General features: G+C 45.2%; 1 protein-coding gene across 7 annotated transcripts in view; it reads left to right on the forward strand.

Moving 5' to 3' along the window:
* Positions 1 to 12,785, forward strand: part of SLC4A11 (solute carrier family 4 member 11) — a 283,124-nt gene extending 270,339 nt beyond the window's left edge. For all 7 annotated transcript variants that reach the window (XM_082263398.1, XM_082263400.1, XM_082263403.1 and 4 more), the window contains 2 exons: positions 8,792 to 8,961; positions 12,025 to 12,785. In XM_082263398.1, coding sequence (XP_082119524.1) covers positions 8,792 to 8,961; positions 12,025 to 12,088 — 234 coding nt within the window. In that variant the 3' untranslated portion in view covers positions 12,089 to 12,785. The remainder of the gene's footprint in view (positions 1 to 8,791; positions 8,962 to 12,024) is intronic.
* Positions 12,786 to 19,702: the final 6,917 nt, after the last annotated feature.

The raw sequence follows: 19,702 nt of genomic DNA on the forward strand, positions 1-19,702 counted from the left end.
TGAGGTAGGAATGCAGGAAGCAGGAGGGTATTGACTGAGGGGACCACCCCCTAGGGGTGGGGTATGCTAAAAGCTTTGATATTAACATATTCTGTTGCCTAGCTACTCCTACGGAGAAAAGGTCAATAACCCCATAGTGACGAATATGAAGAGGCGGCGACTGTCGGAGGACTCAGAGAAAGGAATTTTACAGGTAAGATTTTACAAAAATTCAGTTTTCCCAAACTGTTGCTAAACAGTTTGAAGAGCACAATTGTCTAAAGCAGCCCTTCATAACCTTTTTACAGTCGAGGAACCCTTGCAATAATATTCAGGTATCGAGGAACCCCTGCTAAAAATGTTTTTTATATTACATTTATTTACATTTATACAAATTGTGGCAATGTAAGCCACACTACATTGATGGGCAGTGGGAAGAATGCCCCTTACATTGGTGGGCAGTGGGAAGAATGCCCCTTACATTGGTGGGCAGTGGGAAGAATGCCCCTTACATTGGCGGGCAGTGGGAAGAATGCACTCCTTAAGCAGAAGCTAACATGATTATTGATGCCAGTGGTTACTCCACTAATGAGAGAGTATGAGCTCCACTGGTCCCATGGTGTGGGGCTCTGCCAAGTGGCATTGGTGCCAGATCTATGCAGGTACCATTAGCTGGGAGTTTAAACTACCACAGCTCAAGGAACCCCTAGCAATCTCTGATGCAATCCTAGGGTTTCACAGAATCCTAGCTGATAAAGGCTGCTTAAATTGTATGCCAATAGAAAAGTACCCCCTTGCATTGGTGGGAGACAAATCTGCAACTGCTCACGAAACCCTTAGCAACCTCCTGGAGAAACCCTAGGGTTGCACGCAATCCTGGTTGAAAAAGCCTGGGATAAAATGTCCTTTGGATGCTGTAGCAATGTATACCTCACTGGAATTATCTAAACTCAATTATTTGGAGTGGTATCCACATCCTTTTAGCCATATAGTTTGTTTTCAGGCAGATTTGCAACCGCCTTAAATCAATAGATGGCCCCTGATTGGCCATTTGGCTGCTGTCTGAATGATCAATCAGGAAGTTTAGAAACGCCGCTGCTCCTGATTTAAGCAGCTCCACTCAATTCATCTTTACCGCTTTCACTTTTTACGGTGAACACTTCGTCAAGGAAAAGATTGCTGTCAATAAAAACTGTTTCACTGACAAATTTTTCTAACTAATAAAGGCAACATTGGACACTTTATGTTGTCTGATGTTATTAGACAATTCTTAAGTTGGCTATAGATGAATACAATATTGAGCCAAAATTCTTAGAAATAGTCTTAGAATAATTGGTACGAAAATTCTCAGAACATTTGAATATTGTTTGAAAGATTTTGTTTGCTTTAAACATTTGAAAAAAATTCATTAGTTCAAGAAAACATTTCCATCCTGCTTCTTCGAATTTTCTCATTACAAAAACGAACATCGATTTGATCCCATTAGAAAAACAAGAAAACTTTTAGAACCTTCCTTTACGAAGACTTTTTTTCTAAATTCTACCCATCTATGGCCAACTTTACTTTATAAAGTTTAAAACAGCTGACTTGTTCAATTGAAGGAAATTTTGAGGCTGCCATTGCTGACTAAAGGCCCGTACACACGAGTCGAAATTCGGCCGGGAATTTTCATCCGACGACCGATCTGCCGATTTTCGGCTTGTTAGTATGGTGCTCTCGATAACCGACTCCGACTTTTCGGCTGAAAAAATTCTGGTGTGCAGGCTATAAATTTTTTGTCCACCGTCAAAACACGGCCGATTTTCGTGCAGTCAGTACAGATTTCGACAGGGAAAAATCTTATGAGCAAGACTAGGCATGCTCAGAGATGAAAGAACACAAAGAAAGCAATCCAACACATGACATCACTTCTGAAGTAGAATTCTGTTGTGCGGGAAAATTTGTGTGCAGTCTAGAGCACATTCCAACCAACAGACACCACTCTGGACAAAGACAGACGACCGGTCGGCGGAAATTCGTTGCGTGTGTACGAGGCTTTACCATGTGAAAATGTTGGCTTGTTGGTTAATGCGGTGAACATCTGGCTTGTATATTTTGTTTGGTGACCTGGAGTATGCTTATAGGACAGCGGATGCCAACCAGTGGTCTTTGGACCACTGGTGGTCCACAAGAAAATTTTGGTAGTCCCCAGGGGTTCTGCTGCAAATCAACGTTGTGTTTCCAGTGTTCTGAATGCGCGCTGACAGTCAATACTGTCAGCACGCATTGATACCTGATGCCTCCTCTGTAGTTCCAGCTCCTGTAAACTCAGAGAGGTGCCAGGAGTAGTGCAGAGAGCGGGAAGTTGTACGATTCTGGAAAAGCTTCCTAGTTATGTAGCTACGTATAAGATAGTGCAAAACAAAAACAATATCAGCCAGGCTTTTTCCGGGTTATTCTGGGTTTCAGATCATGCGTGGTCTTTGTCTATCGAAACCCTTAGCAACTTCCTGAAGAAACCCTAGGGTTCCACGCAATCTTGGTTGAAAAAGCCTGGGATAAAATGTCATTGCCAGAGCCCTACAAAATGACCTCCAGCAGGCCACTGGTGTGAATGTCTCTGACCAAACAATCAGAAATGGACTAATGACCAGTACACATGATCCGAAAATCGGACAACGCTCCGTCCGTTTTTGTTTGGTTGCGAGAAACTCTCAATTATATTCGCAAATGGGGGAGAGGTTACTTACGATACGAATTTTCTCGGACGATGATTCAAAAGCTTCCGGTATGCGTAACCACGCTGTAGCATGTGAGGGGAAATGATGTCTACTGCTCATGCGCGGTCTACTGCTCGCCATTTTTTTCGGACAAACAACATACTGATAATACGATTATCGTACGATGTGTTATAATACGATCAAAATTTTTATGCTTGCATGACCGGATAATATCAGGCGAACTGTCGTGATCGCCTCTCGTAAGCTGTGTACTAACGATCAGATTATCGTCCGATCTTTTCACAAGCTTTATTTTTCGTCCGATTTTCGGATCGTGTGTACGGCCATTAATGAGGGTGGCCTGAGGGCCCAACGTCCTCTAGTGGGCCCTGTGCACACTTCCTGGCACCGTGGAGCTTGATTGGAATTTGCCATTGAACACCAGAATTGGCAGGTCCACCACTGGCACCCTGTGCTTTTCACAGATGAGAGCAGTTTCCCCCTGAGCACGTGACCGACGTGAACAGGTCTGGAGAAGCTGCGGAGAACGTTATGCTGCCCGTAACATCGTTCAGCATGACCAGTTTGATGGTGGGTCAGTGATGGTCTGGGGAGGCATATCCATGGAGGGACGCACAGACCTCTACAGTCTAGACAATGGCACTCTGACTGCCATTAGGTATCGGGATGAAATCCTTATGCTTCGTACACACGATCAGATCATCTGACAACTTGTCGTTCGCATATTGTTGCAGGATACTAGTATCGAATTCAACAATGCGTACTAAACATACAGCATTGCAAATCCTTTGGTGGTTTTGATGGATTCTTCTTTTTTTATTTTTTTCTAACTGCACATTTAGCTGCTTGCTAGGAGTTCAGCTTTAATCCATTAGGAAGTATATTGATTGCCTTTGGGCTGCTGTGTAATCAGAGTGTCACAGCTGTCTGGAGTTTCCTGGCTGCCTGTTCCCTGGAATCCTCTTGCTCACTCTACATTTTGCTGTGTCACTATCTGGCTCTCCTCCAGTTGTGCTGTCCTCCAGAAAGGAAGTCACATGACTCACTGTAGTCATAAATCTTATCTGATAGCACACTTTTCCTTTTTTTTTTTTTTTTTTTTACTGTTCTGCAGTTTAACTCTCTGATGGCTGCTGCAATGCTCCTTTAATCAAACACACCCTGCAGCAAATAAAAGCAACCAGTAAAACAATACAGGTTGTATGATCTACTGCAGTCAGATTCAGCAGTCTTTTCACAGTGCTTTGAGGCAGGCTACAGTTTCCAGGGATTCTTTACTCTGCTCTGTGCACTATGAGCAAGGCCGCTGATAAGGCCGTACAGCCAGCCCCCCTGTACCAGGCCCAGGCCCCATCAGTTCAAAGGGGGGCCCAGGCACCTGCCAAGCAGGAGGGCTGGCTGTACTTCCTTATTGCTGATACTGATGCACTTGTGGCTCTCTGCAGCATTCCCGGCTTCTCCTCTTCTCCCTCCTTCAGGCTGCGCTGCAAGGTGATCAGTTCTTGTATCTGTGTTGGACCCCCTGTATGCCCCCCTTTCACCTACTGTCTAGCCCCCTTGTGTCCCCTTTCCCTTTAAGCACTGCTTGCTTCCCTCCTCTCCTTCCCGCTGTCAGCTTCTGAGGGCACACTAGGGGGTCCTTTCAGGATGGAGAGTCGGGGGATATTGCCTCCTTATCACCTACTTTAACCCTACAATAGCGCATCGCAATGGCATGCTTTGCACACGGTTGCACAGCAGCAATATTCATTTGAATGGGTTTTGTTCGATGGGGGTATAATTTTTGCTAAGGCTGCTATGCATAGCATCACGGTCATGGCATGTGTACTAGTGATTGACCGATAGCGTTTTTTCTTTGCCGATACCGATATTTTGGTCAATGCATATCGGTATGGGCCAATATTTTCGTACATTTAAATAAAATTTTTTTTTTTTTTTTGTTATTTGACAGGTACTCTTGTGAAGGAATCTGGGAGTCTAGAAGACCCCAAACCCATCCTCTGCTTTTAAAAGCATTCAAAACGCCAAGTTTGGCTGTTTTGAATGTTGTCATATTTTCAATCTGGTGGCAGTACCCGGAAGTGATATCATCACTTCTGGGTTTTTGCATGGAGACCCGATCAGAGCCGAATGCGGCTTTGATCGGATCTTCGGCGGCCGTGCAGGCTGGTTGCCCGCATCTCCCGGTGGGACGGGAGAACCGGGCAAGCCACGGGAGGGGAGGGGGACGTCCCCTCCCGCTCTTTGTAATGACAGCCGAGTGGCTTATCTGCCGCATCGGTTGTCATTACAAGACAGCTGACCGTCGGCTATGGACGCCGGTACTGGAGTGATGCCTTTAGCTGCAGGCATCACTCCAGTACAAGCACTTTCACGAAATATCGGCAATATCGGTCACTTTAGTGGCCGATTCCGTTATATCGGGGAAAGTGCAGATCGGCCCTCAATATATTGGCTTTGCCGATAATCGGTCGATCCCTAATGCGTACACCCCTATCAACTGCCTCTGTAATCCGGAAAAGCACAACTCAACCGTGGGGGTTTTCCAGCCTTGCGTATGAATAAGCCCTAAGGTACTCTGGCTGTGTGAATGAGTAGCTTGTTGATGTGGCTGGAGCTGGAGTCCACTCTAAGGGGAAGCAGTGGGGCTGTACATGCACAGCTGCAGGTGTAAATAAGTGGCCCCTAATGTACACTGCCTGTGTTAGGAGCTGTACTCATGCACACCCTCATGCCTGTGTTCAAATAGCTGCTGCACGCCCATAGCATAACACAAAGTGCCTGTGCAAAGCTCCAGCCACATAAATCACTGATATACACTGTATGGGCCTCAGCAACTATGGGAATGAGCCCCAAGACCCTATTTACACACAGACCTTTATTAATTGAATAGTTTTATCTTTTAGATTTAGCAGAAATGTTGTTGTGTTTTGTGTTAGCAATGATTTTAGTGTATGTTTAGCAAAAATCTCATTTGATGTTTTCGGGTGGCCCCGTCAGGTAGGCTGTATGGGGCCCCGTGATGTCTAACAGCAGCCCTGACTACGAGGGGCAGTGCACAATCAGAACACATTGGCCTGATTTTTCAAAGGCTTATATTGGGGGTTCATTCATACCAAAAAATCACCAGCAATTAGACTCGGGGCGTCTTTCTTTTCCTGACACAAGAACAAGAAATGAGAGGGTGTCAGAATCCCCAGGACAGGAAGCCACTGGATGCAAAAAAAACCTGACCAGTTTAAAGTGGTTGTAACCCTTCCATATATCCAGTGAAATGACTGGCCTCAGGTGATGCACAGAGATTAAACAAATCCTCATATGCAAGTTGTACCTGCTTATCTACACCAGTCTTTCCCGTACATCTATTTAAAGTGCAGAATTTACACAGGATTCCTCTGCTCTGAAAAGCAGGGGACGGGAGCTGAAATTACACTCTGCAGCGCTGATTGGAGGTAAGAGAATGGCACTCCCAAACATCAAAGCATTTGTCTTTGTGTCAGGAACGAACGCGATTTTGCACGTGTTCTGTGACATATAGTAACGTGAACCAAGCCCTGGACAGGGGTGCCTTAAAACTGAAAATACTTTTCAAGGGCACCCCAACTGGAAAAAGGTTGAGAAACCCTGCTATAGAGGGATACGCTTTGTTCATATTTCACGCCTGAGGTTTACAACCGCTTTAAGGGTCCTTTCAGACGGGCGGTCCATATGTCCGTTTTTTCATCCCATTTTTTTGCGGATGAATAACGGACATAATGCATGTCAATGGGATTGCGGATGTCAGTGGATGACCATCCACTGACATCCTATTTGCGTCCTTTCCTATCCGTTCCGTTTTTTGGAACGGAACAGAACCCTATTTTTCTTCCGTTTAAAAAAACGGAATGGACGCAAAAACGGATGTCAGCGGTGTCATCTGCTGACATCCGCAATCCCATTGACATACAATATGTCCGTATATCATCCGCAAACGTATGGGATGACATACGGACCGGACACTCCAATGTGTCATCTGTGTCCGTAAAAAAAAAAAAAAGTGCCGGAGCGGATCAAAAAATGGTCCGCCCCGTGTGAAAGGACCCATAGGGCTCTTTCACACAGGCGGACCCTTCAGATCCACCTGTCAGTTTTTTGGCGGATCTGAACGGTCCCCCCATGCATCCCTATGGGGCATCTGATGTCAGCGTAGACATGTCCACTGACATCCGATCCGTCAATTTTGGAAACCCTATTTTCCATCCGTCCAGCGGATCGGATGAGAACGGACCGACGGTCCGTTCTCATCCGATTCCCCCATAGAGATGTATGGGGAACTGACAGCTGTGTCTCCGCACACAGTGAGGAGAACAGCTGTCATTCTACTGCTCAGCAGGGGATCGGCGGATCAATCCCCTGCTGAGAAAAACGGAGTCCGTCCGTCGGACAGATAGTGCGAAAGGGGCCTTACTTAGTCTTCCATTTCTTTAAATAAGCCGGCATGGTTACAATCCTTTAAACTGCATATAATTAGGCCCAGTTGTGAATTGTCCTTCAGCAATGGAGTAGAGAATTCTCGATAGGAGTGTGATTTTGGTTGTGTTGGCCTTGCAGGGGATGCGGAGGGGATGCAGGTTGGTGCACAGCACATGAAGGGTCTGATGTTCCGGCATTTATTCAGAAAATCTTTCGGTGGACTGCAACATTGCTGCATCAGCACTAAGAGTCCCCAGATAAAACCAGCCTTGCTAATTGCTCATTTACTTCCTGCTGGGATGTCAGGTTATTAGTCAAAGGCCTGCACTCCCCTTCATCTCTGCACATGTGTGAGGGAGGGAGCATATGTGTACAGCACTTCTTAACCCCTATGTGGCAGATATTGCTGAAGCTCAGAGCGTAGATTTAACTTTTGTGAAAAGCAGAACACTAAAGCCGACCTTCACCCTAAAGTGTAAGTGATTGCAAACCAGGTCTTCTTGTTTAATATCGTATTGACCTCACAAATGCTCTTTTGAGTAAATGAACATAAATTTCTACAAGGCACACTCAAATCATGGGGAAAGCTTTCTCATAAGAGTGGAATAATGGAGTATGGCTGGAACTAAAAGTGCTTGTTCACACTGCCCGCATGCTAAATACTCTGTTTTAGAAATCAGGCGGCTGTCTGTCTTGCCCTGCAGTCAGCACATAGCATTGTTTATGCTTTACTTTTTTTTTTTTTTTTTTACTTTATTTGAAGTGAACAAAGTAACACAGCACAGTGTGTGACATGTGGTACCATTAAAGTTGTGCACACCGCTCATCACACCATGTTGTGTTGTGAATGGGGCACAAAGAAAACAATTGCTTGTGATTGGCGTTTATCCAGTGGGGAAAAATGGCAGTCACCGCCCATAGTGTGAATGAGCCCTAAGTGATGTCCTTCACATCCAGCAACTCTCACTGTGCCCAGCAAAAACTCCGCAAGGCACAGTCACACACATAAACTTGATGTAAAGTGCAAAGAAAGCATCCTGGTACTTGTAGTCCTGGGTGGCATCGCACTTGACTGGAAGCTCAGGGAAGCCTCAGCCATGATATGCAGGACACGAATAATATCTAGAGGCCAAAAATGTGGTAACCCACTACCATGCATTGCTGTGGGCTGTGATGGACAAAATGGAGCAGGCACAATTTTTGGTGTGTTGGGCATCCCATTACCCTTAACGCGGCATGCATCAGTGCACATATATTTATTGTACCACAGTGTGGTGTTAACGGACCCTCAGAGGTTTTTTTTTTTTTTTTTTTTTTTGTTTTTTTTTAATCATTTGAGAATGAATTGCATCACAGTACAAGCAGCTGCGTAGGTTGAATATGGCTTGCTGCTTTTAGTTTCTAAAACACATCAACATATTTGTGAATAGGGACACAAGTAATAAAAAAAATAAACCTTTTTAATCTAATTTTGTTTACTCCTATCTAATGGCAAACTGTATTTGTTAAACTGCCCTTACACATGCCCAGCAATGGTCATATATTTTATGCCACTATATCTCAAGGCCATTCTGCCCATTGGAGTCAGGTTGTGTTGTACTACATTAATGATGTCTCTGCGTTCTGTGTTTTTCTTGCAGACGGCGTACCCTCCGACCCATTACATCAGACGAGTGCCTCAGAGGAAGATTCACTACTTCACCGGCCTCCAGGTCCTCCAGCTAGTCATCCTTTGTGGCTTTGGCATGTCGCCTCTCCCTTATATGAAGATGATTTTCCCGTTGATAATGATTGGAATGATTCCCATCAGGTAATTTTTGTTTTTCCCAAGTGGCCAAGATTAGGTGATATCCATTTAAAAAAAAAATAAAAATTATATAAAAAATTTATATAATAATATATATATATATGTATGTGTGTGTGTGTGTATATATATACCGACCCTTTGCCTTCAGAACAGCATCATTTTGTCAATTCAAGATGCAATGTTGACATCAGGGCTCTGTGGGGGCCAAACAATCACTTGCAGGACTCCTTGTTCTTTACGCTAAAGATAGTTCTTACTGACATTAGTTGTATATTTAGGGTGGTTGTCCTGCTGCAGAATAAATTTTGAGGCCAAAAACAGGCCTCCATAATAGTATGACATGATGGATAAATATCTGCCTGTAGGCACCAGGATCAATGGTGTACTTAATTCTGAGAAATATAGGCAAATACATATTCATCCCACCCGTTGCTGACAGCTCAGTCACCGTGCTGCATGTGAGTGTCCTCCCAATATAGAACAACAGCGTCGGCTGTAATTCTATATGTGGCAGCACAGCGTTAAAGTAATACTTAAGCTAAAAATGTTTTTTACCTTCTGTATTGCATTAGGGCTAAAAACATTTTCTTTTCCTTTGAAGCTATAACAGCTTCAACTCTTCTGGGAAGGCTGTCCACAAGGTTTAGGAGTGTGTCTATGGGAATGTTTGACCATTCTTCCAGAAGCGCATTTGTGAGGTCAGGCACTGATGTTGGTGAGAAGGCCTGGCTCACAGGTCAGGACTGTGTGCAGGCCACTAAAGTTCCTCCACCCCAAACTCGCTCATCATGTCTTTATGGGCACTGGAGGGCAGTCATAAAGACATGGATGAGTGAGTTTGGGGTGGAGGAATTTGACTGGCCTGTACCTCAACCTGATAGAACACCTTTGGGATGAATTAGAGCGGAAACTGCAAGTCAGGCCTTCTCGCCTGACATAAATGCCTGACCTCACAAATGCGCTTATGGAAGAATGGTGAAACATTCCCATAGCCACAGCTGCAAATGGTGGGCCAACTCAATATTGAACCCTATGGACTAAGACTGGGATGTCGTTAAAGTTCATGTGCGTGTAAAGGCAGGCGTCCCAATACTTTTGGTAGTGTAGTGTATATGCATATGTTAGCTATGTAGGTAGGTAAATTAGTTGTAAAGGCATAGTGATATGGTTATATACATTATTGGCATCTAGGCTTTAATGACCGCTAGTCAAGAAAGGGTTAAAATATTGAATCTTAGGGATGCCCTTTGTTTTCCCTGCTCTTTGCCCTGGCCTTGGAGCCCCTGGCGGCTCACATTCGGGCTTCACCTGAGATAGTTGGGTTAAAGAGAGGTCCTAGAATGGATGTTGTCTCATTGTATGCCGAGGACACCTTATTATATTTGGGTGATACACAGGGGTCACTGCAGGTGGGACCGGAGACCTGGGCGAGCCGTGAAAGTCGGGGGGACGTCCCCTCATGCTCCTTGTAATGACAGCCGAGCGGCTTCTCAGCCACATCGGTTGTCATTACAAGACAGCCGACCGTCGGCTATGGGCGCGGGTACCGGGGTGATACCTCTAGCTGCAGGCCTCATTTCAGTACAGCACTTACCCGAAATATCGGTAACCTCAGGGGCTGATTCCGATATATTTCGGGGAAAGTGCATATCGGCCCCCGACATATCGGTATTGCCGATAATCGGTCGATCCCTAAAATGAATTATTGGATATTGGACTTCTCCCCGTGTGCCTACTAAAAAACAATGGGTGGAACAGGTAAATGCTATGCTTATTCGAATGAAACGAACGTACCAACATAGAAAGGTTCCTAAAAAAAAATTCTCATCTATATGGGAACCATAGTTTTTTTTTTTTTTTTTAATTCTTTTTATTTCAATATGTGCATAAAAACGAACATTCCAAATGTCCTTTCAACAAAGGGACAAAGCAATATAAAATAAAAAAATTATACAATATCCAAATAATTATCTGTTTACTTAGTATTCATAATCTCTTTATGCCAAGGTATATCCATTTAGCTTAATTGATCGCCGTTGTCCTGGTGTGCCCCAACCCCTTGCTCCATTGCAATCATAGATTTATTTCATCATCATACTATGTGCATCCCTCTATATCCTCTTGGTTATCTCCAGTCCCCATTCACACTAGCGCGACTTGTCAGGCGACTTGGTCGCCTGACAAGTCGCGGTGGGTCGCTCGCCATTGATTAGCACAGGACCCGTTCTAATAGGAGTGACACAAGTCACTCCGACTTAGAAAAAGGGTCCTGTACTACTTTGGGGCGACCTGGAGGCGACTTGCATTGACTTCAATGATATGAAGTCCGTGCAAGTCGCGCCGAGGTCGCGGTGCACGCTGTGCACCACGACTTCACAGGTCGCCCCATCAAGTCATGTCGCCCCTTTCTGAACGGGGTCTTATATTCAACATTGGTTAATGTTGATATTGCCGATAATCGGTAGATCCCTAAAATGAATTACTGGATATTGGACTTCTCCCCATGTTCCTACTAAAAAACAATGGGTGGAACAGGTAAATGCTATGCTTATTCGAACGAAACGAACGTACCAACATAGAAAGGTTCCAAAAAAAAATTCTTATCTATATGTGAACCATAGTTAGATGTTCCAGGTCTCGCTTCAAACCAGTTGGTGTTGAACAGATTGGAGGGATAATACTGTGCGAGGAGCTGTTGTTCTAGTGATGGGTTAGTACGTTAGGATAGTTTTCCCCCCCTTTTTTTCTATTATGTAATTCTTTTCGTTTTATTTTCCTTTTGTTTTTCATTGTCCGTCTTTATTAAAACACTGTACTGCTGTGAAGTACATTTTGAAGTTGTGCATGTGTTATATTCTCAAGATTGGAGATTATTATATCTTCTTGCTATTGTAAAATTTGTGTCTTATATGACTTACTAACTATACTTACATGGAACATTGTGTTGTAAAGGATGTACTTGTACAATAAAATGTATTTTTCTGATTTAAAAAAAAAAAAAAAAAATTCGAACCTTGGCCTGAGAATATGTTCTGAACATTTTTGATTTTGCTTTTCTGTCCTCAGATACAACCTACTACCCAAGATTATTGAGTCAAAATATCTGGACGCCATGGACGCCGAACATTAGGGAGACGGCAGTGTCCCTGGAATGTGCGCTGTTCTTGTTCTGTGACCGAAGAATTGTAGGGCTTTAGGATTACGGTTTTGCTTTTTGTTACTTTTAGAAACTGACCAAAGTGAAATCAGGTGGACACCAAGCAATGCGAATCTCTGTTTCTGTAACTGGAATACCCCAAAGATGCTCCTCCATGCTTGTCACTGTGCTCTGGATCTAAACGTTCATGATGATGATGATTTTTTTTTTTTTTTTTTTTTTAATTAAATCACTTCTGTCTCCGATGAACCAGATACTGCATTCCTAGGATTACAGACATCCTGGACAGGGTGGGGAGGGGGCCAAATATATATATTAAGATTTTTCGTGTCTTATGAACCTTGCAATACTTTTTAAAAAAAAAAAAAAAAACTTTTGAACCAACTCGGCTCTGCTGGGGCAGACAAGGGGGCTCAACTCCAGAGAATCCGTGTGATAGACCTGTGTTTGCAACTTTTTTTTTTTTTTAATATCGAGCTGAAAAATAAAAGGACTCAACTGTTGTGTCACTGCTTAAAGCAATGGCTTTGTCTACAGATCAACCAAAAGTGTTCCTCTGCTTTGTAGCCCTGGAATTTAAGCTATTTTAACCTGTTTGACCTTTTTTCTGTTGTTTTTTTTTTTTTTTTTTTTTTTTTAGTAGAAATATTGAATTGGCATTGTGAACTTTGCACAGGCATTATGCACAAATTCACTCAGATACCAGCACTTTTATGTGTTATATATGTGCGACTGCAAGTGTGTATGTGCGTATGTATGTATGTATGTGTCTTCACCGACCTCCATGTACATACATGCTTGACCATGCATCAAGAATGCATTTTTTTTATGTATAATGTTTATACGACACTAGTGGAAGGTGTCACGATAGGCTTTCAAGATGACCTCCTTGTGGACGGCCAAGCTTTATGATGGTGACGGGCAAGTGTTCACTTACTGTCCTCTTATCTGAGAAAAGCTGAAGTGTTTCGGGACGGATTAAAGCATCAAAAAAAAAACAAATACCTTGATGGACTGGACTGAGATGTTGGATCTTATCTGCTGCACTTTCCTATATAAAAAAAGATACTTTGGGATTTGTTTAACATAAAACTTGTGCAATATCTCCACCCGAAGCCTTGGAGACCAGAGAAGATACATCGATGTCATTACCCCGTGTTGATCTCATCAGCGGTATCTCCATAATTGAGTGATCACGGCCCGTGTGTTTTGAATGTAATCTATGGCATTGAGAGATCAGGCTGGTCCATACCATCCCACCAAAGATGTCTTGTTAGTCCACCGCTCTTCAGCCTGGATGTTGAATTGATCTTCTGTCCCAGACCGATTATGGCAATGGACTGCCCTCCAACAATTATGACTTTCTTGTATCTGATGTGAATTATGCATGATGATTGGCGGATGTTCTGTCGGGTTTAAGTTTTAAGAGAAAAAGAATATTTTTGTAAATACGTGTATGTCAGTTTAAGGTCAAAGTTATATATATATATATAATGTTTAGACAAATCCTCCTATTTTGTCAAAAGTTTTGGTCTGTATTTTTTGTTTGCTGTGATGTTTTTGAAATTTTTTTGGTGGCTTTTCTTTTGCAATGTAATCTTCTCAAGGCAGCAGTTACTTTTTTTTTTTTTTTTTTTTTTATAGGGCGGAAAAACAATCTCTTCCCTCTGGCTTTGGGCATACTGCAGTCTATATGGATACTGAGTATCACTATAAGCACTTAACTCTACAAAAGCTGAAAAAACACCATAATGCGGGCTTAGCTGCCCCCATACATAAAGAGCACTGATAAAGTGCAGTAACTCATGGCAGCCAATCAATATTCATCTCTTCCGGGCCTGTATTCATCAGTATAAATTCTGATTTGTTTTAGGGGTTATTTCATAAGACTGTTTGTCCTATAACTTCCCTGCACAGTTTTTCGTGCCTTTCTTCTTGGCTAGACCTACACCTAACTTAAAGTTGAACTATAAGCAAAACTTTTTATTACCCCTGTCAGATCTTTATTTATTTTTTTTCACCATCGGTGTGCCATTGCGGAGATTTCCCTTCACTTCCTGTCCCATAGCCAAACAGGAAGTGAGAGGAAATCCCTGTAAATCAAGGGAATTCTTTGGGGACCCCCAGGTCACTAGAACTAGTGTTCCTATTTGCAGGGCCGGGACAAGGGCTGTGCAGGAGGGGCGCGGTGAGACAAGTTGGTAGGAGTAGTGACAGCAGCATCTCACTACTCTTATCAGCTTAGTGCTGGATGTGAACTACCAAATCTGAGACTGCTGAGAGGAGATGCAGGATGTGTTCTCTCCCCCCTCCAGCTCCTCCCCCCTGCCACTGTCGTTCTATTGGGATTGTTGTATTTAGAGCAGCAAAGAATGTGGGTAGGAATGCATTAGAGGGGATTTGTGCTAGGAGAGGGAATTGTGGAGGGGGGCTAAGATTTGTGTTCAAAGGGGAACATTTAGGTGGGAGAGGATTTGTGCTAGAAGTGATTTTGGGAAGGGGGGGGGGGGTGGGATTGTGCTAGGAGAAGGAATTTTGAGGAGGGTGGAGAATATTGGTTTTGGTGAGAATTTTTGCTGAGGTGTACAAATAAGTGCTTGATTTTTTTTTTTTTTTAGAGTGGTGGGGGGGGATTTTGCTGGCACACGATGCCCACATCATGGGCGGCGCAGTTTGGCCTCTTCACCCTGGGTGTTAGAGGACCTTGTCCTGGCATTGCTTCATCAGAAGATTTCCCCTCTCTTACTTTTCTCTGGACAACTTTAAAGTTTGGGATTTTCTTTTACTTTTAATAATAATGGTAAACGGGACAAATGGAGAGGGGTAGCACAGACCGCAAACAAAACTGACAGGTGTTCTAATCCCTCTATGCTCTATCCAAAACGTAAAAAGAAAGTTTTGTCTTTAGTTATACTTTAACTGCAGGGCAGCTTTGGTGTAGGATCTGGCTCTAGCCCCCTCTGTAGTGTGTCTCCTGTCAGAGCTGCCACCCCAGTTCTATGCATTCTCAGGGGGTTCCGAAAGGAAGGCAGTAAAATGAATACTGCTCGCTGTTCCAACACTTCAGCAAACCTGTGAACTGATGCAAAAAAAGAGCATGCCATTTTTGGTCCCCTGTGGAGTGCCTGAACACCCCCAAATCCCAGGCTGCTTTGTAAATCAGCCAGGGATGGACTAATAAGGTGGGGGGGGGGGGGAGAGGAAGGTAGGACTGAAGTCCATATTGGTTGCATTATATAGGTGCTCTTCAGGGGAGCAAACCTGGGGTGTAGACACCTGGAAATGCTACTATTTTCGAAACATGCCAGTTTTGCTTTTCATGAGGGGCACATTCAGGTTCAGACCTTGTAACATGTAGAGGGGTCATTGATCCCTGTGGGAAGAACATGGAAAGTACAATTTCAGTTGGATTGGATAGGCAGCACAGTGCTTTGAGGGTGTCCAAGTTCCCCGCCCGGTTATCCTACTGGCTTACCGCAGCTTTGACGGACCTTATTATTGTTTTCGAAGTGCTGTGCCTTGCCAGAATTACGTTGGTATTTATAGTCAGCCTTAAGACTTATGCTTCTGTATATAGTGGGATATTACAGATCAGTGAAGCTTACAGGCAAAATTAATAAGGCCATAATAAAAAGTCCTGCAAGATGTTGACATTGCTTGGCTGCTTTTTAAAGCTGAGGTTTACTTTTATTGACCTCTCGACCATCCTGTAATTGCCAACAGTGCTTGGACTGGTTACATGGTTGAGGAAAATTGGGTCATTCGTGGATGACCTTCAAAGGAACGCCTTTGATAAATCATGGCCTCACTACACTACAGAATCTCATAGCACCCCTTTTTTTCTCACATACTTACATCCCACCAGAAATCCAATTCAGAACTCACTCATTTGGAATCTGAATTTATTCATAATTGTAGGTTATATATAGATGATGCACACATTTCTTCTTGAAGACTCATTTCAGAATGAGATTCTGACTTCACTACTTCATGGTTGAGCACTTTGTGGAAGTTTAGGTGTAACAGATCTGCATATGCTCAATGTCAGGTGGGTCCTGACTTCAATGTGCTGCTTTAAGTCTAGTGTTTGCTGCAAGCGGGTTTATTCTGTAAATATTTGAGATGTCTGGAATCAAACTGAACAGAGCACCGAAGAAAATTATATTAATAAACAATGGTTTGAAACAGTTCTTGACTGGTTTGGTGACTACTGGAGTATTGCCTAGGGCTTAATTGAAACCAGTAAGAGAGAAAACCAGCACTGAACCAAACAACCTCAAAATTTCTTTGAGGCCATTTTGTAATAGTAATACACAAATGTACAAAACAAACCATGACACATTGACATTTCAGGACCACTTTTTTAAGGCAATGGAAAGTGGACTGGTTATTGCTGGCTTTTCTTTTACTGGCTATTTATGGTATTACTGTTGGCCATGCATTCCTGAAAAAGGAAACTAAAGGGTTGGTGCAGGATGGAATTGTAGTGAGACAATTAAAACCTGACCTGTTTCCTACCCTTTCCTCCGCTCTACGTGGTTTATTACAGATTGTGCCCCACCCACTATAGGAGATATGTAGCGCTCCTCCTGTCTGTTGCCATGCTGGAAGTAAAGGAGAGTCTCGCCAATGACTACAGAAACGGCAATAAAAAATTCTGACTAGGTTCTTCCCCCCCCCCCCCCCCCATGTAAAACAAAAAAAACATTTCTCTGTCGCTCATTGACAGACACAGGACTGATATCCGTAGGGTTATACTGCCCCCTACAGGAATAGGACACTAGGCAGGAAAAAAGTTCTGGCCACACCTATTGGCAGTCCCAGGGGGTATATCCTCTCTCTCCCTGCATAGGATGTCAGTTTTTTTCTGCCTAGTCAGGAGTAAGGACCTAAGTTCCTTGCTGGGATCTCTGGTCCTGGCAAGCTTTTTTAGTTAGCTTTTTTCTCCAGTTGTTCCTGTGAGATCTTCAAGCAATTATGTCGGATCTGGGTGACGGCCTGTATGTTGAGATCCAGTGGTCACCCCAGCCGGCCTACGAGCGCGTGCAGGCCCTAGCTCCGCGCTGGGTCGGCCGCGACATAGTCCTGCTGGACGGGGACTGGCCCGCGGGTTAAACGTCCCGCCGAGTCGCATACGACCGGTCGACGGCCGAGTCGCAGCATCTCCTTTGGCCAACACCCCCCCCCAACTGGGCGGCGAGGGGTTTTGTCTGGAGTGGCGCCCGCTCTGTTCCGGTATGGTGAGTAAATGTTTCCCCCCTGCTCCTCATGGCTGAATCTGGGGTGGACCCGGGCCCCTCCCTGGGACGGTCGGACCCACACTAATCTGGGTTTCCCCTCTGTTCCCCTGTGCACCCTCCCCCTGTGGTGTCCCTCTCCCCCCTCCCTTCCCCCCCTACGGGGGGGTGTTTGTGTGTGGGGTGGCTCGCCGTTCATGCAAGCCGCTAAGGGGGTGGGGGGGTCCCGAGTGCGGAAGGCTGTTGTGCGGGGGGCTTCCTCAGGGCCTACCTTCCGATCGATCGTCTGTTAGTAGATGTGGGGACCCCCCCTTCCCACCGCAGCGCACGGGGCTGCCATTTGTTTGGAGTCCCTCATGTGGCTCATGGGGGCGGCCATCTTGGTACACCCAGCTCGTTTTGTTTGCAGAGCTGGGCAGCTGTGGGAGTTACTGAGGGCGTGTGAGGGGGGCGGAGCCCCTCCCTAGACCCGGGAAGATTGCTCCACAGGACTTCCTTGTCATTTAGACAATGCTGAGAGCAGTCCTTTTGAACTCTGGTGCATCGTGTGGTGAGCCTTTTGGGGGTTTTTTTTTTTACTTTTTTTTCAATTTTGTCATACTTTGCTGACGGGTTCCCCTGGTGTTACCATGGACCCTGCTGCACATGTGTCACCACCTGATCCCCTCGAGGTGGCCGCAGGGCCCTCTGATTCTCCGCTCACCATTGATGCGCTTCGGCAGTCCTGGAGTCATTTGTGTCCCGGGTGGAGGTGGCCTGTCAGGGACGGTGGGCTAAAAAGCGACCCCCGCCTACCCCTGTCTTGTCTGATGCCTCAGATTCTGATCCTGAGCCAGTCGCTGCTGCTGCGGGTTCCTCCTCTGGGGCTGCTGTCTCGCGCCCCGTCTCCTCTGATAGTGAGGATGACCTCTCTGCCTACGCCATAGCGCAAGACAAGGCACGAGTGGACGCACTGATTGTGTCTGTCCGGGAGACCCTAAAACTGGAGGTTGCACCCGCGGATGCAGCTCATATGGAAGTTGCCTTTGGCACTCGCAAGTAGGGTTGCCACCTCATCCCTTTAAAACAGAACACATATTAATTACACAGGTTCTGTGGCTGATTAAGGTGGTAATTAAACTCACTTGGAGCCTTCTCTGCATTAAATTAGCCTCAGAACCTGTGTAATTAGTGTTCTGTTTTAAAGGGATGAGGTGGCAACTCTACTCGTAAGCCCTCCAGGATGGCGAAGGTGTTTCCCTTTCCCAAATGCTTTGACGATATCATTAAGAAGGAGTGGGTCCGTCCAAAACGACCCCCAGGGATGCCAAAACGGATTGCTAGGCGCTACCCGTTTGAAGAGTCCCTCCTTAAAAAAATGGACGGTGCCACCTTCGGTGGATCTGCTGTTTTCCTACCATTGCTCTGGTTTCACAGACGTTGAAGGAATGAGCCAAGCTGTTACGCCATGATCTGGAGGGGAGAAGTCTCCCCCCTGCTGTGGCGGAGTTGCTGGAGCAAATGGTGCAGGGGCTACAGTTTGTTTGTGACGCTGCTCCATTGCGGGGGCATGTGTCGATCTCGACGGTGGTCCTCCTGCGCATGCTATGGTCTAAGTGCTGGTCGGAGGATCAGGCTTCCAAAAAAGCCTTGACTGATCTCCCTTTTCAGGGGGATCGCCTGTTTGGTGCTACCTTGGATGAGATTATCAAGGATCTTACTGGGGGCAAGAGCACCTTTCTACCACAGGCTAATAAGGGTAAGGAACCTCGTCGCAGACAGGGACCTTCCTTTTCAGCTCACAAGAAGTTTTTTCGCTCTTCCAGGGCGGGCCACAAGGCAAAGCCCCCCCCCCCCCGGGGGGTTTCAAGAGACCCTGGTCTGGTAAGAAAAAATGCGGTCCTTCCAGACCTGAGGATAAGACCGCTTCAGCCTGAAGGTGTGCCCCCACCCATATCAGGGGTGGGGGGGGGGGGGGGGTGTCTTCGCTGGTTCCCGGACCCGTGGCTCTCCAGGATTCAAGACAAATGGGTTCTCAAGGTCATACGGTTGTGATACAAGATCGAGTTTCGATCGCTTCCACCGGGGCGGTTTTTCCCTTCCAATATGGGACTGTCCCCGAATCGCCTAACGGCTCTGTTGGGGGCAGTGCAGGACTTGATCAACAAGGAGTGGAGTCCATTCGCACAGTGGTGGCCTCCCTGCATCAGGGGGATTTTTCTGGCGTCCATAGACATCAAGGATGTCTATCTTCATGTTCCCATTTACGCAGGACACCAGCGGTTTCTGCTCTTTGCTGTGGGAGAGGACCATTATCAGTTTGTGGCGTTACCCTTTGGTCTCGCTTCTGCTCCCCGGGTTTTCACAAAGG

The sequence above is a fragment of the Pelophylax lessonae genome (genome assembly GCF_965119305.1).
Source record: "Pelophylax lessonae genome assembly, chromosome: 1".
Lineage (NCBI taxonomy): Eukaryota > Metazoa > Chordata > Amphibia > Anura > Ranidae > Pelophylax > Pelophylax lessonae.